At 37.1% G+C, this 23127-nt stretch overlaps 1 protein-coding gene across 2 annotated transcripts in view; it reads left to right on the top strand.

Annotated features, from left to right (window-relative positions):
- The window catches only part of DNAJC24 (DnaJ heat shock protein family (Hsp40) member C24), a 35034-nt gene that overhangs the window by 5720 nt on the left and 6187 nt on the right, over window positions 1–23127 (top strand). For both annotated transcript variants that reach the window (XM_059474605.1, XM_059474604.1), the window contains exon 3: window positions 20476–20605. In XM_059474605.1, coding sequence (XP_059330588.1) covers window positions 20476–20605 — 130 coding nt within the window. The remainder of the gene's footprint in view (window positions 1–20475; window positions 20606–23127) is intronic.

Below are 23127 nucleotides of genomic sequence, written 5' to 3'. Positions count from 1 at the left end.
TCCAAGTGCCCAGCTGCTCCTTGGGCTCTCTCCTGAGGGTGGTACAAGTGGCACTGCCATTGCCAAGCGCTGCTTGCAGCTTTTTAGAAGCTGGAATAGCAGATTGCAATAGAAGATTCCGTGTCAAATTTGATGGTCGGTGCAGAATGGTTTCCAGTTTTTATGTAGCTGCAGAAGTTCATCTCCTCTGTGTTTATAGCCTTAAATCCAAAGGTTTGCAAAGCAACTTGCAGGTTGGATACCAGCTGCAGTTCATATGACATTGATTCTGTAATCATGAATATTCTGATCGCACTTGGCATCAAGCAGAAGAGATGGTGGAATTTCTTTTAAAACATCATTCTGCTGTTAAAATAAAAATGGCAAATATCTGAGTCCAGGCTTTTTTCAAGTGATCCCCAGTGCTCCATGTTGAGCATTTGCTTTTTGCCATCTGCTGTTTTCTGTATTTGTCAACACATGTATGCTTAGCATCTTGAAGGAACAGGCAGATGTAAAATTTCCAGAGCTAAAAAGAGTTGGAGATCTTGCCATATGTCATCCAAAAGATGACTATAATTGCAGCTAAATCTCAGGATTGACCTTAATAATACAAAGTAGTACACAATTAAGAGTTATCAAATTGTAGCATTGTAAGAATGATTTCATCAGGGCAAATTTGTGTAAAACTGGTGAATTTTTGAAAACAAGCCCCTTTTTATTAATTCTAACTAATTGAGGATGGAAACAGTTAATAAGCCAGAACAAAACTGTACATAGACACTCTACTAGAGTGAATATATTTTTCTTTACTGCACTTAAAAATACATTTTTTTTAATATGGTCAGGCCACAACATATATGCAAGTGAATTATTTTACTATAGATATTATCAGTTCAGTCCTTAAGAACAGTATTAATTTGATATAGAAAATGAGTTTGGGCTAAAACTAGGGATTTTTTTTCCTGCCACACCTTCTAATTATTTAAGTATCTTATAAAATTTCCTTGAGACTTAATTTTTTTTTCTAACAGTTCTTGTGTACTTAGGTGACTCTGATAAGTGGATCATCTTGATTCTCTAATACTGTAAGGATCAGTAGCAGCTGAAGATGACAGACTTTGGGGCACAAGATGCATTGGGCCATTATGAGTTCTATATAAAGTTTATTTTTAGAAGAAGATAAAACTTCTGTGTATGCAGGTTCCAACTCTGGCACAAAGCTCCAGGCAGTAATTCTGAAAGGAGAAAAACTGCAAGGGAGTGCTTTGAAACCAGCAGAGATTCCTTGGCTGGCTCTTACAAACTCATGCTGAAATGCTTTCTGAGGCACAGAAGACTTGTAGTTCCCATTCTGTGAAAGGAATCCAGCAAATTCTGAAAATTAAGATCTTGCTGAAGTGGTAGGAGTAGGCCTTTAATCTTCTGTCTTCAGAACATGCTGGTGGGTTTGAGATATTTGGGATCCACAGCCACATACATGTTTGTTTCAACAAGGTGATTTCTTAAATGGATAAATGGGTTTTGTGCTCTTGGTTTTTTTGGTTGCTCTTTGCGCTTGGTTTTTTTTAAGGAATCCATTCAGCTTTTAGGAAAGGCAGTGCTTAAGTTCCATTTATAAAATCAACAGAAGATAAAATTAGAGCAACAGAAATAAGACATCCAAGGGACATACACACACACACACACACACACACGCCTCCCCTCATCTTATTTTTGGCACAATTTTTGCATTTCCTTTTGGTCTAGCACTGTGTTGTCAAAGAATAAGTTGTCAGATTGTTTTTGAATTTTTATGTAGCTGCTTTATATCTGAAAACTGCTTTTCACCAGGAATAAAGTCACCAAACACAAGCTTTGTCTAGCTGAAAATCAGGTGTCTGTTCCTGTTGATGCTGATGATATTATAGGATACCTTTCAACTGGAAAAAAATTATTGTGCAAGAAAATTATATGCTGCTGCTACAATGTGTGCCCTAATCTTAAAGGAAATCCATGTAATTTGAGCAGGCAGCAGCAAGAAGCTCTTATTTTTAATATGGTAAGGAAATAAAATATATGTACCACTTACAAATATGTGCCACTTAACACAGAGTGTTACAAAGATTGTCTTTTTTATCAAAAGGGGTGGTGTGTGTGTGTATAAATACCAAGTGTTAAGGTGCTCACTTGATCTGTTTGAAAGAGGAGAAGATTTGCAAACAGAGCATCAGGCACAGGTGAGAATGACTCTCAGCAACAGAAAACAAGGAAATGAATAGAAATTTCATTTAATGAGGCAAAATTACTTCAAGAAGAGTTTATTGCATGGAACATGTTTAAAGCAAAGACGTGACTTTCTGGAGAGTAAAAACTCTGTTACTGATTTCTGTACTCACCTCAATTCTGCAATCACAAGAAATGCAGAGGGTGTCATATATGTAAAGCTAAAGAGCTGCTTGTGCTTTTTTTGTGGTTGTTCTTTTCATGTTTGTTGCAAGGTAAATTCAATATTACTCCTGAAAGGACCTGCCTACTGAGGAGCTTCATGCTGAGTTTAAGTTGAGAATTTGAAGCTTAAAAATAAAAAAACTTTGAGTTTTGTATTGGAAGCCTGATAATAATGCTTTCCATGAGATTCAGGCGGTGTAAGTATTCCCCTTTCAATACCCTTGGGCAGGTTTTTATTTTTTTATTTGAATAGCAGCACACTTGTTAGAAGTGTTTAACAGATCATCATGCTTAGCTAATTCTAACTTCACCTAACTGGTAGAAAATGGATTTGTAATTTGACAACATAAACAGAACAAGTTCAGTGGAGTTAATCTAATAGCCACAGAGAAAAAGATAAGCATCAAGTTTGATACAAAGGACTATTGTTTCAATGCTCAGGGTGGATTTACTCTGAGCTGTTCTCTACATCCCATTTCCTAATTACCACTTGAATAAAAAGAAGGGGCATATTTTCAACTTGAGGAGTTGATTGTCAGTGTAGGTAGTGCCCAGTGAAGCTCAGTGCTAGAGAAATCACTAATTCCAACAGCTTCATTAGCCAGGTCGTGGCCTGCTGCTGTTTAACTATGACTTGTGTGATTTATTCACCTGATTCTGGTGCTGGTTTGTGTTTGGTTCACACTGTAATGTGTAATGATTTTTTAAAGATGCAGGTGAATTTTAACAAGTGGCTGAGGTGTGAATATCCCTGCAGAAGTTTTGTCTTTAACTTACATAGAATGTGAAAACCAAATAAGCCAACAAGTAAATAGTGCATTGCTTATTCAGGTACTTCAGCCAGTTGTGAAAGAAATGTTAGTGTTTTTTTATTATTTATTTCTAAATTTAATCTGTTTACTTACAGGGTTATTGTCTACAGTTCATTTGTTATAATGAGCAGCTTCTGGTACCTCACCCTCCGTAGATTTATGGTTCATACACAACAGAATGGGCACCAGGCAGTTGAAATGGGAGATTTGGCCAGTATGTGCTTGGCCTTTGATGTCATTTGTGCTCTGCAGAGGAATCTGATACCTCTCTTGAACACTTTGTGCCCTGGTTATGTCAGTTATTCATTGTAACATATATCAAAAAAAGGATCTATACTCTGTTTGGTAGACTTTTTGTGATAGGTGCTCAATACTCACAAATATTCACTATGTCCTGAATCAGTATAAAATACAAATTCTGATCAAAAATAAAATCTTGAGTGGTTTTTTAAATGCAATAAAGCTATTTCTTTAACACTTGCAAGTGTTCTTCCAGCATTTTGAAGACATATTTAAGTAATTTTATATTGTGCAGTGGGCCTTTTATCTCATTTCTAATGAGAGCTGTTTGAAATCAAAATCACAGAGAAAAAGATACTAATTAAAGCACAAAGAAGGAGGCTACAAAGAGCAGCATAAAGCTTTTATATCACAAATGTTCTGTTGTTCTGATGTTTGAGCAGCCACAGTCAAGAGCACCTTGAGCTGTTCAGCATTTCCAAATCAGACCATGCATTCAGGAGCCCACTTCAGAAATTTTAAGCACCAGGTCAGTTATTTAAAGAAGGTCTAAGTGCAGAACAATGGTCTGAAGGGTAAGAAAAGTTCAGGGTAGAATCAATCATGTTGCAATGGCTGTGTTTATATAGGGATCTCTTATGGCTGTTAAACAAAATTGATCATGTTTGTGTTGAAACTCAGATAGTTATTAAATTTTTTCAAATATTGTCCTGGGATGTACTAACCTGTAAAATTCAGTGTTTGGGGGACTTGTTGGGTTTTTTATTATTTAAATAAATAATTGTGTCTAATTTTGTCTTCTGTTTGAAATACATAATAAAATTAATATGTTTTTTAAGCAACACATTCTCATGTTCCTTCTTTCCTCCATCTTTTCACACTTGAGATCAGAAAATCCCCATCTGAATGATGTAACTGTCCCACCCTCCATCTTCTGGTGGCCTCGGTGCATCAGAAATGCTTCCTCATCTCCCACTGAGCTCAAATGCTCGGCAGACACGAGCTCATGGAGCTGATTTAATGCAGAAGTGAGGATAGGATACTTTGTAGGATACTTTGTGGGTAGCTTATTGCTCTAGAAAAACAGTTCAGCTTTTTGTGCTCTGCCAGTCATTTGGATAAACTCTTTGTCATTTAATTTTCAGTAAATTAAAAGTGATGTTTCAAGGCTGAAGAGTCAGTTGTCAGCTGTTGACTGAGTGTTGTCCAACTTGACCCTTCATTGTTATTCCTACTACGTTGCCAATAATGAAAAAATTCACTCTGTCTTGCTTGGATTTATGACCTAAGAATGTCTATAAGAGTCAGAGAAGGCAAAGATGAATGAGTTTGCCGTGCAGTATCTTAGCTAAAACATTTTTCTTTCCTTGGCAGAACATTAGATTGTAACTACTGAGGTGTTTGAGGAGAGGCTGGGCAGGAACTCGGCTCTTTTAAGAGGTTCTTGCCTTCTGTCAGAGCAAGCCAGGCTTGGCAGTGCCAAAGATGGGCTTGGGAGGATTCTCCCAGTGAAACTCTGGCTCCTGGAATGTGGGAAATGGGTTTGTAGGGAATTCTGAAAGCTCCCAAGGTGTGCATCTGTATGCAAACCTGGAGATAGAAGTGGTGACTTAGAAATGCCATGGAATCGGACAGACATTGCTGAGAGGGAAATGGAAATACAAACAAGTTTCAAAGGATGGCCTTGCAAATAAAACTAGATACTTTGAGAAATAGAACTATGAAAGATGCATTTTAGATGATTGGCTTTAAGGCATTTACAGCATTGGTGTGGCTAAAACTGAGAAGCCAAGAAACACTTAGAGTGTTTTGTAATTAGGAAATAGTTGGCTTCTGATTGTGATGGTGTGAATTGTAACATCTGTATTGTCTCACCCTTCTCATGAGACTGAAAACGGAATAAAAGTTTTTAAAACAACTCTCAGTTGCCCCATCTTTGGATTAAGAAAAGGGTTAAATCCCCCACTGGAAATGTTGCTGCTGAAACTCAGGGGATGCAAACTGGGATTATTCCTTACTGCTGACCTGTGCTGAGCTTTGACTTTGTCTTTCCACCTCCTTCTCTTGCCTGTTCCCTTCTGAAATGGGGCAGTTGTGTAAAGGCTGAGGCTGCCTAGATGGAGCTTTATGAAACACCAGTGTCCCAGAGGTCAGTGGTGAATGCTGGTGAGTGAGCAGAATATTCTGGATATCCTGGATTCCCCCTCAAAGTGTGTCCCTGCAGCGTTGTGGGGACATGCTGCCAAAGTTGTTCCCTTGCTGTAAATGGAGGAATTTGCCAAATCAAGTATCAAATCAGAAGTTAAATGAACACCAAACTAGTGATCAGTCAAGGTAGCAACACATCCTTCAAGCCTATGAATAAATCCAATGCAAACTAATTTCTAAGTGGGTGTGATTCCATGAGTTATGTTTGGAATTGTTCTGTCACTGTGGCTATGAATTCTTGAAATAATGCTCACTTTTATTTATTGCTTCTGTTGTTAGAGGTTTCTTTCTCTTGTGTTTTGGGTTGTTTTTTGGTTTTTGTTTTTTTAATACTGGTTTTCACAACTGAGTAAATTCTGTTAATAAGTAGCTTTTTATGTCCATTTTAAACGTTATAATTCAACAAGGGCCAAACCTGTTATTTTGAGATCTCAAATGGCTTCAAACCCGGTGGGGATGGATTCTACATTGCTCTCAGAGATGGGGAAAGCTGAAAGAAACAGTTTCAAGAAAACAAAAAAATCAAAACCTTGGTGTGCAAGTGTTGGAGTTATGGTTGCTAATAACTCATTTTTTAAAAGTCCTGTACTCTGCAGCTGAAGTGCCTTGGGGACTCGGATTATTTTGCATTCTGTTTAAAGCTGTGAGGGTATTTTCAGGTATTCCAAAAGAACTGGAAAATGAATGGGACACTCTGGTTTGGAATACTGAGCGTGTGACTGGGGCAGGGGGCCAGTACAGAAAATTGTGCTTTGTGCTTTGACTTGGATTATTTTGCATTATGCTTAAATCTGACCTCTTAAATCTATGAGGGTGTTTGCAGGTATTCCAAAAGAACTGGAAAACGAATGGGACATTTTGGTTTGGAATACTGCTATGTAGCTGTGGGTATCAGAGTACTTTTTCTGGAGTTGTTTCTTTGTCTTTTTGGTTTTTGGGTTTTGTTGTTGTTGTTTTTTGGGGTTTTTTGGTTGTTGTGGTTTTTTATTTCTATAATAAAACAGAGGATTTGGGAGTTTGTGTTCACATGAAAGTAGTATTTGCCTAAACTGTTTTCCTAACAATTTGTTTGTTTGGAGTTATTATATGAGCAGGACCACAATAATCCATGCCTAAACAACAGAACATTGTTCAAAGTGATATTATTGGTGTAAATTGTGAGCATAGGAGCCAGAAATTAAAAAAAAAAAATTGAAATTCCCTTTCTATTTTTACCTTTATACTCCTGTAAATTTAAGTGGTTTTTTCCTCCTTCATGCCTTTGCTGGTTTTTGATGGATTTTCTGTTGTTTTTTCTTCTCCTGCTGTCTAGTGTAGCTTTCAAAGGGCTTTTTGAAGCACCTCTTGAGGCTCTTGGGTCACTCTTCATAGGAAAATAAGGAGCCATGGAAAGAGAAGAAAATGAAAGAGAGTCTGTTTCTAAAAATGTACCTTTTGGTAATCAAGGCTTCTGGTTTTTCTCCTCATTTTCATTAGCCAAAGAATTGTTTTCTTCTGTTTATACAAACAACAGTTGATATTCCTTTCCATCAATAGAAACTGAAACTTTTACACTTGATTTTTTTTGCTCTGAAGGGCTCTAAAGTAGCCAAGAGTGTGGAAGTTCAAAGTAGCAGGGTGATGCTACAGAACCATGAGAAAAGCAGATGCATTTTAAGTATATTTAAGCAAGAAGATACCTTCAAAAAAAAAAAAAAAAAAAAAAAAGAAATCCAGTGTGGACATTAATGAGTTTGTGGCAGTGTAATTTAGTCTGTGGGTTTTTTTAATTGCACTTTGAGGATTGCAGTAATTTTCAAGGGTTTGCTGCAGTGGATTGATAGTCCCATCCTGTGTTTTCACTGTGCAGCTCTCAGTGAACACCCATTTTGTGTTCTGCTTACCTGTTGCACATTGCTGTGAACATTTAATCCTAATTTTTTTTTCTTTTTTTTTTTTTTTTTTTTCATTTAATTCTGGCTGGTTTAAAAAGAAAGCAGTTTAAGCAATTTGGGTAGTCTGTGGTTGTTTCCTTGCAAATTTATCCCGTGGGTAATGAGTAACTAAAATGTATGGGGAAAACTCCTTTTTCCTCCAGAGTGCTGTCTTGGGGATGTTTTGCTGCAAATATTTGAATTACAGCAAGTACCTCCTTATAGGTACAGCTATAGCAACAAAAGTGTTACCTGAAATATTTCTGTTCTGCTGGATTTTATTTGTCTCAGACAAAGGTGTAGGTGTGCTGTGCTGGATGTTGTGTGTAACAGTGGGAATTTCTGGCCAGAAGGTTATTTTCTTTCCTTTTTTTTTTCCTTTTTTAATTTTTTTTTCCTTTTTTGAAATTCTTTTTTCTTTTATTTTTTCTTTTCTTTTTTCTTTTCTTTTTTCTTTTTTTTCTTTCCTTTTTTCTTTCCTTTTTTCTATTTTCTTTCTTTTTTTTCCCTTTTTTCTTTTTTTCATTTCTTTCCTATTTTTTCTTGCTTTGTGTACAGGATAGGCTGCGACCCCAGGAATTCAGCCTAGGAAGACTTTTTTTTTTTCTTTTCTTTTTTTTTTCTTTTTTTCATTTATTTTTCTTTTTTTCTTTTCTTTTTTCTTTTTGTTCTCCTTTTTTCTATTATTTCCTTCTTTCTTTTTCCTTTTTTTCTTCTCTGTTTCCCTTTTTTTCCCTTCTTTTTCCTTTTTTAATTTTTTTTCCTATTTTTTTCTTGCTTTGTGTACAAGAAAGGCTGCGATCCCAGCAGTTCAGTTTAGGAAGACCTTTTTTTTTCCTTTTTTCTTTTTTTTTCCCCTTTTTTTCTTTTTCCCTTTCTTTTCCCTTTTTTTCCCTACTTTTTCTTGCTTTGTGTACAAGAAAGGCTGCGATCCCAGCAATTCCGTTTAGAAAGACTTTTTATTTTTTCTTTTCTTTTTTCTCCTTTTTCCTTTTTTTTTTTTTTTTCTTTTATTTCTTCTTTTTTCCTTTTATTTTCTTTTCTTTTTTCCTTTTTTCCATTTTTTTTTCCTATTTTTCCTTGTGTTGTGTACAGGATAGGCTGCAACCCCAGCAATTCAGTTTAGGAAGAGGGTTTTTTCTTTCCTTTTTTTTCCTTTTTTTCCTTTTTTCCCTTTTTTTTCCTTTTTAAATTTTTTTTATTTTCTTTTTCCTTTTTTTCTTTTCTTTTTTTTTCCCCTTTTTTTCCCATTTTTCTTTTTTTTCCATTGCTTTCCTATTTTTTCTTGCTTTGTGTACAGGATAGGCTGCAACTCCAGCAATTCAGATTAGGAATACTTTTTTTTCTTTTTTCTTTTTTCTTTTTTTTCCTTTTTTTCTTTTTTTTTTTCTTTTTTTTATTTCTTTTCTTTCTTTTTTCTTTTTTTTCTTTTTTCTTTTTTTTCTTTTTTCCTTTTTTTTTTCTTTTTTTCTTTTTTTCTTTTCTTTTTCCTTTTGTTCTTTCCTTTTTTCCTTTTTTTTTCTTTTTTTTCCCTTTTTTTTATTTTTTCCTCTTTTTCTCTAACTGTGTACAAGAAAGGCTGCGATCCCAGCAATTCAGTATAGGAAGACTTTTTTTTTCTTTTCCTTTTTCTTTTTTTCTATTTTGTTTTTTTTTCTTTTTTTCCTTTTCTTCCCCCTTTTTCTTTATTTCTTTTCTTTATTCCTTTTTTTTCCTTTTTCTTTCTTTTTTTTCATTTTTTTCCTATTTTGTTCTTGCTTTGTGCTTTGTGTACAGGATAGGCTGCGATCCCAGCAATTCAGTATAGGAAGACTTTTTTTTTCTTTTCCTTTTTCTTTTTTTTGTTTTTTTTTTTTTTTTTTTGTTTTGTTTTTTTTTTTTTGTTTTTTTCCTTTTGTTGCCCTTTTTTCTTTATTCCTTTTTTTTTTTCCTTTTTCTTCCCTTTTTTTCATTTTTTTTCCTATTTTTTTTCTTGCTTTGTGCTTTGTGTACAGGATAGGCTGCGATCCCAGCAATTCCGTTTAGGAAGACTTTTCTTTTCTTTTTTCTTTTCTTTCTTTTTTTCATTTCTTTTTTTTTTCCTTTCCTTTATTATTTTTTTTCTTTCCTTTTCCCCTATTTTTTTTCTCTTTTTTCCTTTTTTCTTTCTTTTTTTTCCTTTCTTTTTTTTTTTTTCCCCCCTAGTTTTTTCTCCCTCTGTGTGTGTGCGTCCAAGAAAGGCTGCAATCCCGCAATCCCAGCAGCTCAGTTTGGGAAGACTTTTTTTCTTTTTTTTTTTTTTTTTTTTTCCTCTTTTTCCCTTTTTTTTCCCCTATTTTTCCTTGCTTTGTGTCCAAGGAAGGCTGTCGGGGATGGAGCAAATACTGAAGAAGGCCCGGAAACTTCGTGGCTCGCCCTTGGCCGGGGCCGAGCAGGGGAACAAAGCCGGGCTTTGCCGTGCCCTGCCCAGCGTTAGGTGGCAGCAGTAGCGCGTTGTATTTGGCAGCTGCTTTGTCCTTGGCTTTTTCTCTCTGCTGTCTTCAGTGCAGTTTCATCAATGGGGGAAAAAAAAAAAAAAAAAAAAAAACCAACAAAAAAAAACCCAAAAAACCCCGTGTGTTTGATTTCTCGCAGCTTTTATGAAATGCTGGTTTATGGTTTGGCTCTGGGGGCACCTCCTGTCCTGTGTGCAGAGGTGGGGTTGGTGTGCTGGGGAGTGTTCATGATTTATTTTCTGGTCTAGCAGTGGTACCTAGCAGTGGTAGCATTAAGCACACACATTCTGGTGATAAATATGCTGTTAATGGTCAACTGAGTTTAGTTCTGCAGCCCTTACTTTCCATAAGCTGTTACCATATCTAAACATAATATAGCCTGCCAGATGAAGTAGGCTTGGGATTTTTTTTTTTTTTTTGCTTTTTGTCTTTATTCTTAGATAAAAAACAATCTTAGGCTCAAGAGCAAGTTAGTAGGGACATAATTAACCTCTCAGCTCAGTGGTATTATTGTCACTGCAGGTCCTGGATGAGTGTGACCCTTTTGGGAGGCTGTTTCTTCCCTTCATCCTTGCTTCTCCCAGGCAAAGGATCCCAAGGATTCCAGAATCCTGTGTTGCATTGTATTAATTGGGCAGGATGATCAATTAATGGAAGAAGAGCGAGAAAGTGTTGACAGAACATGCTCCCTAATTAGTACCTGCTGGACCATGTAGGCCACTGTGGTGTTGTCTCAGGGTGGCAACTGTACAAGACCTTTACGTGCAAAACAGACCTGTGGAAAAGCCAGGGAAGGAAATCTTCATTGCTGGAATATTTCCCTTCCCACTGCGACCCTGGGGCAGCTCCATCCTTCACAGAAGGAGCACATATCCAGTTTTCAACCCTGTGTTGTGTCCATGTCTTGCTCTGAAGTCATGTAGCCTTTGTTTGCCCAGGTGTTAGTTAATGGAAGAGCTGCTCACCTATAAATAGATGTTCTTTTTTTCTTTTTAATAAAACTGTGTAGTAAGAGGGAAACAGTGAGATTTCCTGATGGCTCCTGTGATCAAATGGCAAAAAGTTCTAAGTGAAGAGCACCACATTGCTGGTTTTGGATTACAGAGCAGGGCTCCAGAGTTTTTCAGGTGAAACTTGGGAGTTGAAAAGCACTTTGAGTCTAGGAAGGTGGGATGCCAGAATTATTTAGTTACTGGTAATTAGTGGGGTGTCCCCATTTGTTTGTATAAATACATTGCTATTAATTCCCATTCTTCATTCAGAAGTTCCTCCTGCAATTACAGAAGTTTAATGGTTAAAGATCTTTTCAAAACTACCTCAATTTCTCCTGCAGTTTAAACTTCTTTGTTTTACTGAGATAAACATCTTCCTGTTTCAGAATACTTTTATTGAGTGAATAACCTCTCTTTTTTGTGTGTGTAAAACAGTGTATATTTTTACCCTGCCCCAATTTTACAAGTTCAGCTGGTGAAGCTGGAAAATGGCTTCTTGCTGTGACCTTTCAGTGAGTGTCACAGGGTGGGGGCCAAATGCACGTTTGGCACTTTGTTCCCTGCTTGTCACAGGTGGCTAAAACATGCTTTTCTTAAATTTTATTAGCCAAAAGTTCAAATTCCAATTTAATAAAGGAACTAACAGATCATTAGGCCTGTGTTCTGATTTAAAACCCATCCCAGAATGGATTGTGCAAGGAAAACAGTTGGGTCCTAGAGCACAGCAGCCAGCCTGCCCTCAACCAGAGCAAATGCTCATTTGGAGGCTTGGGTGCTCACCTAGGGCTGACACTGGCATGGAAAAGATATAATATATATAAAAATATATATATATATTTAAAATATGTATTAAATTTTATATATTATATAGATAATTATATAATATATAATATATAATTGCATATATTATATATACAAATTTAATATATATAATATAATATAATATAATATAATATGATATGATATAATATAATATAAATATATAATTATATAATATATTATCTATAAAATATAATATGTATTAATATCCATATTATATATATTTATATATTATATATATTATATATAATTATATATAAAATATATATAATATAGAATATCTACATTTTATATATAATTTTTATATATATATAAATTATATATATAATGATATGTATAAAATAAAATATATTATAATATAAAATCCATTATATATTATATATTGTATATTGTTTATTATATATTGTTTATCATATATATTGTAGATAATATATATTGTATATTATGTATTTTATGTATAATATATATTAATTATTACATATATATAATAAAGTGCATCGATTATATATATATATATATATATATATATATATATATATATATATATATATAAAACATATAATATATGTAATATATATTATCTGTTATATATATTAAATATATATAATACCAGATCTGGGGTTAATTCTGGTACAGGCTGCTGGGGTTTTGTGGCTGAAAGTGTTCAAGGTGATGATGGAGGTAAAATTAGCCAAAGTGTTGACTTGGAATGTAATTACAGAGCTCTCAGAGTGTTGTAATTGCATTATATGGTTCCTTCTCTGTGCTGTGTCCAGCAGGGAGACTGCTCAGCTTTACATGTTGGTGCTTTATCAGCTGATCTGGAATTTGCAAAACATGTTGCATAATTTGAAAATAGTGCTGCAAGCCCTGTAATGGCAGTTCAGAGCTGGGAATGTGCAGTTTTGGCAGGATTTGGGGTGTGGAGGGGAGCCCGCTCTCCTACACCGCGCTAGACTTAGCTGATAGTGTTTCAGATGCAGAAGTTTAATATCTTGGATAGCTTTAAACATTAATTTATTGAGCCCTGAGGCCAATAGAAGCAGAATTACTTGTTCTTGAGGGCTGGGGGTCTGGATCAGCCACATTTAAACTGTCTGAGGACAGAGAATTCAGGGTGGACACCCTGATAAAAAAACCCCCAAAGTCAGGCTGAACTTTGCAGTGGAGGCAGGGTTTTCCCAGCAGCTCTCACACTGATCTCTGCTGCTCACAGTCTGCAGCAAGAGTCCCTCTGATGAGCATTTCTGGATCAAAGCAACAAAACTCTGTCTCCAAATGTAATTTTAGAAAGAGGAGGAATGCTGCACTAGGCTTAATTGTCCAAATTTGATGCCAGAGCTATGGGAAGATGAAGACTGAACGGAGTCTTTTTGTTGAGAGAGAGAAAACAAATGAGTACAAAGGAAATGTCAGCCTACCATAATATTTTGAGTTTTGAAATAATTTTAAATAATTGTTGATTTCTTAGATATTTATAGATGTGGCTTACATATTGTGGCCAGATTGAGAGATTTTGTTTCAGGAACTGTAATTGCTTTCTTACTAAAATGTGTCCTCACAGTCTGTAAATAACCAGAGAAATGGATGCAATTATATGACCCAATCCAGCCCTTGTTTAGCAGTTAATTTCTCCAGATTTCTATGAGCATTTGTTCAGGCCTACACAGATTTGGTTGTTGGTTTAAATCTAGCCAAGGCTGGTGGTGTCTTAATTGCTACCACAGAGCAACCATTTGGCCTGTGTGAGATGGATGTTGTCAAGGTACCTTCTGCAAGGCAGACATTCATCCACTGGGAATGTATCAAGAAAGTTTTCATTAATTGGTCCCTTTGTTGGCATTTGTGGCAGAGCAGCCAAAAAACTGAGTATGAACAGACACTGTGTCAGGGGGTGAGATTTATTGGCAAGTCTCAGTAAAAAGTGGTATTTACTACATAGATTGTAAGCAGGGGCAAAGGAGTTTCCTCCTAACAACAGGCTGGCATTAAATTTACTGAGGTGGTTTGTTGTTGTTTTTTTTTGTTTTTTTTTTTTTAAGGCAGGGAAATGTAACAAGAATCCAGCCTCAGTCAGAAGTTAAATAGGAAATAGCCAGTTAATATTTTCCTGCTTAATGCTGGCTGTCTTGCAGCTTCTTTGTAATGTGATGTGAAGTGTTATGATGGGCTCTGTGACGTGCAGACAGATTCACATCGACCTATGGATGTGTCAGATGAGAACACTTGACAGGTTTTGTCCTGACTTCATTTGCTTAACCTGTGGATAATGACAATTACAGCTGATAATGTGTACATGTAGAATAAAGCAGGACAAATGTTTTTAAACAGCTCCCAATTTCCAATAGCTCCCAATTTTGGGATTTTTATGTTCACGTTAATTTCTGCATTTTGATCTTGTCTCTTTGATAAAAAGGATGAACTTCATTGTACTGCAAGGGACACACTGGTACTGATTTGTTCATTTTGTCTAAGTGCAGCATGATTGTTTAATTTTGTACAGAGCAAGGCTGTTTGCATGAGGCTTGCTTAAGCCCATTTTAATTTTTTTTATGCCATAATGTGCTATAAATAAAATAACAGTTTGGAACTTAATACTCTGAGGGGCAGAAGTTCTGATTCTGAAATTTGAAAGTATTGCCTGTTGGATATTGAGCTTTGATAAAAGAACAAATAGATTGAACTCCCTAATACTGATAATGGGATTCAAAACTGCTTGGTGTTAATCTGTGCAGTTCCCATGAGGAGTCGAAGTTTCATCCTCTTGGATTCCCAGCCATGTGGCTGGGAAATAATGGCTTGGGTTTCTCTCTTCATCCAGCTGCTTCCAGTGTTTCCCCCATCCCTATTTTCTGTTCTGAGCAGCAGTGTCCAGCTCCGTGTGCCAGGACAGGGCTGTCAGTGCTGTGTCCTGCTCTCGTGCTGTGTTTATCCAGGGCCACCTCCACCTCTGCCATTTCAGTCCACCAGTTTTGTGTGGCTTGCGTCTCTTCTCTTTGCAGTTTTAATTCAGTTCTTTCATTCATCAAAAATGTGCCTGCACCACATAGGAAGAGTGTTCTCTTTGTTGAGTTTGGATTGAATTTCTCTTCCCTGACCATTGCTGAGTGTCTTTCATCACTGCTTATTTTTTGATATAAATACACATCTTTTTTACACATTCCAGGAGGTGTTGTAGTGTAGGTTGTGAAAATTGGGTTTTTTTTAAAGGTAATTCATAGTTGGATGAAAATGATACTTCTCATTGCGTTGCATGGATAAAATAATGTCTAGCTATAAAAATAATCTATGCCTAACATGCAGAAAGGGTTAAGGATGCTGAGCTACTGAGTTAATTTGAGATGTTAATATTCTATCATTTGCTCTTGCTTAAAGGTCAGGTTTAGTCACTAGATGTAGTTCTTTCAAAGGTAGAAGTACTTGGTGCATCTAAGTAATCCACTGGTAAAATCCTCCTATTGATTTACTCAGGGCACATCTCCAGCTTCAAATATATCCCTTATTCAAATATAGGCACACATCCCCTATGGAAATAAAGCAGGAATTCCAAACCTGTCTAAACTTGTCAGTTCAATTTAGCAAGGTGATTCCATGAGACTGTAGATGATTTCAGAGTTTAAAATCTTTAATAAATCAGGTTGTTTAGAAATTTACTCCAAGTGTTGGTTTTCCTCACTACTTAATGGTTACTTTATGACTCACAATAGTAAGTCCAGAATAATTTAAGTTGAATTTTTGAGCTCTGGTGGTTTCAGCATTGTTCTATGCCTGTCATTACTTTTGAATTTTAGAACCTTAAAAATGGTTTCCATTATGGGTAAAAAAAACCTAAATGGTGTATAGTAAAAATTTTAAAATCTGAAAATATTTCTCCAAAATAATCCTCTCAGAAGAGAAGGTCAAGAATTTAATGCAGCTGCATTTGATTCATCCTTTTTATATTACTTTTCTATTTTCTGCTGAAGATTCCTGCAAAAGCTTGACAACTTTGCAGAAAATATTGGAAAGTAGGAAAGACAAAGCTGTAGAAGGTAGAGAGTACTCCTTAGTTTGATCTTGGAAAAAAAAATTAGAACTGATTTCTCTTCAGTTTCCTCAGACAGAAAAAGCAACTCTACATTTTAAGTGGCTTACTTAAAAGTTATGTCATTTCAGCAGGGAGGAGTTTTTTATAGTTAATCTGTGAAAATACACTGTAGCAGATTTATTTATTTTTTACTTACAAAAGGTGATTTAAAATTTGGAAGCAGTAGTGACTTTCCTAAAATGAAGGCTCCTGGTTTGATGTGCAGAATTAGGGATGTGGTGCATCTTTTGTTTTTGGAGTGAATACCCTTTATACACAAGGCAAAATAGCCACAGTAGTGTATTAATTAATTACTAAATGAGAAGGGATAGCACTTTTTAAACCTTTTCTAAATAACCAGCTTTTTAAATCTGGTGTGTGGAAAAGCAGCTGAGTAAAAATGTGACCACATGAAGTAGTCACATTAAGTTGTGTATTCCACAGTTTAGGAGGAGATTACAAATCATTACAAATCCAGTGTAAAACTCAGGCCTGTAAAGCTCCCACTGAGCTGGATTCAGCTGATCCTCACTGGGGCTGTCAATGTGTGTCTTTCATCAGTGCTTATTATTTAATATAATTATGCTTATTTTACACGTTCCAGAAGGTTTTGTAGTGTAGGTTGTGAAAATTGGTTGTTTTTTTTAAAAAAAGGTAATTCATAGCTGGATGGAAATCATATTTCTCACCGTATTCCACGGATAAAAGCGTCTCCCGTGCAAAACCATGACAATTAATAGGGAAGAGGAGATCACCAAAATCCATCATATCACACAAGAATCTGGTAACCAGGAGCGAGGGAAGGTCCCAAAAAAGAGCATGATTCGTGTCTGAAGGGAAAAGTTTTTTACAGAAAGGGTGAGAAAGTTCTGGAATGTTCTGCCTGGGGAGGTGGTGGAGTCACCATCCCTGGGTGTGTTTAGCAAAGCCTGGATGTGGCACTGGGTGCCAGGGCTTGGTTGAGGTGTTGGGGCTGGGTTGGACTCCGTGATCTTGAAGGTCTCTTCCAACCCAGTGACTCTGAATTCTGTGAAGTATTGACACCACATTGCTCCCTCTGAACTGGAGTACTTTTGTAAAGTCTCCTCTGTGTCTGAGTGGCTGAACAGAGTCTGAAACAACTGGGGAGAGGATATTTTGTGTGCTCTCTTGGAGAGGGAAGAGCAGGGCAGTTGAATCAAGAGTGGATTTTTGCTGCAGACAAATTCCTGGATTTTGATTAGCAAGCTAGAGAGTGGAAAAATAAGTCAGTAAGAGCATAACAGTAAGTACATAAATCCAGATGAAATGGGGTCACTGGAATAGAAGAAAAGAATAAGAGGAGTATTAGAATAAAAGAGCTGATGTTTGAGGATTTTTCTTAGTGTAGATGTAGTTTGCTAAAGGCATTAGGTGAGAAAGGCCAAGAGAGGAAGGAGCAAATAGGTTCAGAAGGCATGGAGACCAAAATGGAGAGAAATAGATAGAAATAGATAGATGTAGATGCATATTTTAATGAGTAGGTGCCCTACAATGGAGTTGATGAAATTGTAGTCTTTCTAACATAAAAATTGCACATGCTGCAGAAACTAAATTTCCCAAATCTGTAGGAAAGGAGTTAAGGGCTATGTGTTAAATCTGAAGAATAATTAGTTTTCTGCATCAATTATTATCTTTCCACAGTACTTTTGTGGTGTGGGGCTTCCTGTACAGTTCAGAATCATTTCTCAGTCAGACAAGGTTTTGGTGCAGCAAAGGGAAAGTGTGGCCCGTTTGGTGGGAGTGTTTTCTCAACATGGTTGGCAGGAGAGAAGCCAGGATGCTTGAGTCTGCTTTGGGCAGTCAGTCAGTAATTTTTGAGTGTATTTCTAAGAAACTGATTTGAGAAGGTGTAGACTTTGTGGCCAATCCAAATACCTAGAAGTTATCTATATAGAATACAATGACTTCATGCAATTTTTTGCGTGACCAAGATTTTTTGGTTTTGTTTGCACCTCAGAATTTTGTCATCTTCAGTTGAAGAGATAGAAAAGGGAGGAATCTTCATGGATCACAAGTGTTCTTCAGCTGTATTTTTAGCAACTTATAAGGTAGTCTTCAGGCTTGAGTGCAGAGGGGACTTCAAGTGGAACAAAACCAGGATTTAGTATACATGTGAGGTTGGAGGGACATCCACCTGTGTGTGTGCAAAAGCACCTGAGAAACAACCTGAGGTGGAAGCATTTTGCCCAGCCATCCCTGCTGTTGTTGTACAGGGGATTTATGTACTGATAACTGATCATTACTGATCACTGATTCATGTACTGATAACTCATCAGCGCTGATAACACTCATCAGTGAGCAAACAGACTCCCAGAGAAGTGCTCCTTTACATTTGGGATTTTGTCAGCTACACGTGTTACTAGCATTCTTTCCTTTCCAAGATGAATTATAAACTCAGATTCATTTAATCAGAAATGTGCTTAATCAGTTATAGAGCAGGTATTGTACATCTTAAAATCTGCTTCACATTTCAGTGCCCCAGCTGATGTTGGTATAAAGGGCACTTAAAGCTCCAGAATAAGGGAAAACTTGGTCTATGACACAATTATCAGCTGGTAGGCCTGAATATGTTGGAACTTATATTATATTATATTATATTATATTATATTATATTATATTATATTATATTATATTATATTATATTATATTATATTATATTATATTATATTATATTATATTATATTATATTATATTATATTATATTATATTATATTATATTTTTATATTATATATTTTTATATTATATATTATATTGATTATATTGATTATACTGGAACTTTCTCAACTTAAATGCTGTTCCGTGTTGCTCCCTCACATCTACTGAGCAATTTAGAGTAGCAGAAAAAGAGATTACTGGAGATGAATTAAAGCTACAGGAAGATGGAGTTTTGAGGGTTCCTTTTCAGCAGGCATTGGAACCACTCAAGTCAGAATGCTCTGCTCTGCACAAATGAGAAAGAAAACGTGTTACCATTTTAATTATTGTTGCCTGTTTAACGTGGGATTTCTTGAATAACCATGTCCTTGAATAATCATTTCTTAACGAAAATGACACCATTTTGTAGCCAGTGATCCATGATTTTAAGTATTTGGAAGGGCCATTGATTCACTGAACTGGAAGAAATGAAAGATGTTCAGGCATATTTTCAAAAGTAGAATTACATGTAGTATAAATTATATTTGATCATGTATATTTTATTTACCATTTAAATCATAAAAAAAGCTGGGCACGTGTAATGCAGCATTCAATTGATATGTGATAGCTTTAACTGAACATTGGTTCTTACGTTTAAATCTGTGTTTATGTTTAAATATTTTTAATTTTTTTTTTTTTTATTTTAGATCTGTGTTTGTGTTTAAATATGTTTAGCTCTGTGGAGTGTTACAAGAGCTGCCAGCACCTCCTCTTGTCCCTGTGTCATGGTCCCCTATTTCTGTTTGTGCTAGTCACTCTCTAGGTAAATTGTCCATAAGGCCAGTGATTGGTGCTTATGTTTAAATATTTTTAATTTTTTTTTTTTAATTATAAATCTGTTTGTGTTTAAGTATGTTTAGCTTTGTGGAGTGTCATGAGAGTTGCCAGCGCCTCCTCTTGTCCCTGTGTCGTGGTCCCCTGTGTGCACCTGTTTCTGTTTTCTAGGTAAATTGTCCATAAGGCCAATGATTGGTGCTTATGTTTAAATCTGTCTTTATGTTTAAATACTTTAATTTTTTTTTTTTAATTTTAAACCTGTGTTTATGTGGTGTTTAAATACATTTAGCTCTGCACAGTGTCACAAGAGCTGCCAGCACCTCCTCTTGTCCCTGTGTCGTGGTCCCCTGTGTGCACCTGTTTCTGTTTTCTAGGTAAATTGTCCATAAGGCCAGTGATTGGTGCTTATGTTTAAATCTGTCTTTATGTTTAAATATTTTTTAATTTTTTTTATTATACATCTGTGTTCACGTTTGTGTTTAAATACGTCTAGCTCTGCGGAGTGTCATGAGAGCTGCCAGCATCTCCTCTTGTCCCTGTGTTGTGGTCTCCTGTGTGCACCTATTTCTGTTTCTCTAGGTAAATTGTCCATAAGGGCAGTGATTGATGCTTATGTTTAAATATTTTTTAAAAATTATAAATCTATGTTTGTGTTTAAATACGTCTAGCTCTGGACAGTGTCACAAGAGCTACCGGCACCTCCTCTTGTCCCTGTGTCGTGGTCTCCTGTGTGCACCTGTTTCTGTTTCTCTAGGTAAATTGTCCATAAGGGCAGTGATTCCATCAGCAAATTATCCAGAAAATGCCATCAGTGCTCACGGTGACACTCGTGCCACTGGTGGCTCTGCCGCCCTTCCAGTGGGATAATCAAACTGGCAGTTCCTCTTGTGCCCAGCGCCGTCACCTCCCTTCCTTCACTCCTCAGCTTAGCCCTTCTCCTTTCCTGTGTCCTCCTAGCTGAGTATGAGGTGCGTGAAGGACGGCTCCTCTCCCAGCCTGCTCAGCCCCAGCCCCCCAAACCTGTTTGTCCTGTTGTTTTTGGTTGGCAGCACCACCCCGACAAGCAGGCGGCGGAGGCGGCGGCAGAGGAGCGCGGGCAGCGGTTCCTGGAGATCCACCAGGCCTGGAAAGTTCTGGGCAACGAGGAGACAAAGCAGGAGTATGACCTGCAGCGGCGTGGTAGGTTCCTGCCAAGGAGGGCTGGAGTGGCAGCAGCTCTTTCTCTAAGCCAGGGGCTGGGAGTGGTGGTGAGCTGGTGTTTGAAAATGCTGTTCGGTGCTGAACGGAATGCTGCTTTCACTCCTGTCCTACTTTCAGGCGTGGATCCATTATTTATAGCTTGAGCTACACATACATCAGCTGCTGAAAACACAGAATGATTTCCAACAAAACGTTAGGGGGCATTCTTCCCGATAGTTTGAATTATTATGGAATTTATACTGATTGCAGACCTTAGCCCTTTTTATTTTAGAAAGGTAGCTTCATTAATTATTCTTAATTTTAAGTTTTATGCTCCGTTTTGTTGCAGTGTTTTAGATGTAAGTATTAATCCATCCACACCTAGTGTTCTTTGTGTGTGAATTTATAACCAGAGCCATTAGGACACGTTGTGGGTGTTAGGTATCGTTCATAATTCATCCACAGTCTAAAGTAGCCTTTCTAAAGCAGGTTTGTAAATAATATTTCAATATAACATATTAACCAGGCAGCTCTAGCACGCATTCCTTTTTATAGCTCTCAGAAAATAGCTTCTTAAAACAGTGACAGGCTGTTGTGAGAAAGAAAGGGGGGAAATGTAGGTCAGGTCTGTCACACATGGGCTACCATTACATGAAGTGATAGGCTGTCTTTCTGCTCTGGCCTCGGGATAGGAGTCCCTCAGCCTTCCATTAGAACCTTCAATAAATGTATATCCACCCTCCATGTTAATGGGGGGAGTCAATAATAGTGGCTTGCCCGTGGGGAAAACACTCGGTGGCACTCTGCAGTGACACACTGGGGCCGGCATTGACGTGGAGCCACCACCACTGCGGAATGTGCTGATAAAAGGCCACTGTCTGTGCAGCTTGTTATTGAATTCCTGCTTTGTGCCCTGGCACACCATCAGCCCCTGGCCCTCGCGCTGATTTTTAACTCCCCACGCAGCTCAGAGACACAAAGGCACCGTGGCATCACTGCAGGGTACACAGGGTGCTGGGGGTACACAGGGGGAATTCTGCACTTAAAGGGCTGCAGTGGGTTCGGTTGGTTAATCTGAGATTTCTCTGGTAATGTGCTAATGAGTGGGGTGGGTTTAGTGTTGGATAATCACTAGTATATTCACTAAGTCATTTCCTTGAAATAGGATTAGGAGAAACATAAGGTAGGTTTAAAACTTTACAAGGGTATAAAGAAAAATTTATTAATAGTAACCAAAAGAAAAAGTAATTAGAATCAGAACAAAACTTCTAGGACACTTCTCGTGGCTCACCACTTCTGTGAATGCCTCCCATACAAAACCACCACAATAACCTTGTATTTCAGACTTCAGAGAGGGGGAGGGGTGAAAACAGAGTTGTGGAATAAGTATTTTATGGAAAAAAATTGGATCTTGTTCTATTTGCAATGTAAACAGAATTAAGATCAGACTTAAATAATTTTCTCATCTCAAAGTTATTTTTTAAATGCATGAAGGTGATATCAGAACAGGAATTTCTGCTGCCCAGCACTCTCATGCTGTTGTACTCTACCATTGTAATATTGCTTGTGCCTTCTCTTTTCACAAATTGTATGGGCAAAGGAAAAAGGAGATACTAGAGATAATGTTGGGAATCTTTCAGTATCTGGTGAGTTTTACCTAAAGCTTAAATTCAGACCATGGAGTTCCATTTTGCCTGGGTCAGGTTCGTCCACTGGAGTAGAAAGCTACATCAGGATCTTGTTTTCCCTTGGGATTTAAGGACATACAAATATGTCCTTAAAATTACAAATTACAGTCAAAACTGATTTATAGATTAAGGACATACAAATGTGTCCTTAATCTATAAATCAGTTTTGACTGTAATTTGAAGATTATCTGTATTTTCTGTGATTCTTTTGCATCCAGATGAGTTCTTTGAAAAGCCGTCTCAAGATTGTGTAGGAAAGAGTTGGTAAATGAGGGACTCAGGCTGTACCTCTGTTGAGGCAGGTGTTGGGTGATGGGACATTCTGTTTTAGCACAGAGGGTGCCATTCCCAGGGCCACACCTGACACACATGTGCAGTGCCGCTGCATTCTTTCCAGCATGTTCCCTGGCAGCAAAATGATGGGGAGGTAAATTCTCCTTCTTTGGATGCCTGTCAAGCTCCTTCTGCAGCCACAATTCCAGACAAAGTCACGGGCACTGCCATAAAGGCTGACAGAAACAAAGGGATTGAGGCAGCAGCTGAGGGGAGTAGTGATGAGAGAGAGAGAGAATACAGCAAGTGAAGGTGCAGAGGGAGGCCAGGGAGCAGGATCTGAAGGGTGGCTCTGTGTGTTTGTTTGTTTGTTTGTTCGTTTGTACCTTCTTGTCTTACACTAACTCAGTCTGAACTACTTGGCTCAGAAGTTCAGTAGCCAGAGAAGTTCCAAGGAGATGAAATTCTGTGGGGCTCTATGGTTTAAATTTATTTTTGTTTGAATTGTTGAGAATAACAAGTGAAATGTGCTTTTATAGCTTAATACTGCTTTTCTCTGAA

Source organism: Ammospiza nelsoni, chromosome 6, assembly GCF_027579445.1.
Source record: "Ammospiza nelsoni isolate bAmmNel1 chromosome 6, bAmmNel1.pri, whole genome shotgun sequence".
NCBI lineage: Eukaryota > Metazoa > Chordata > Aves > Passeriformes > Passerellidae > Ammospiza > Ammospiza nelsoni.
Note: the sequence above shows the minus strand (reverse complement) of the source record. Positions and strands in the feature narration are given on the sequence as shown.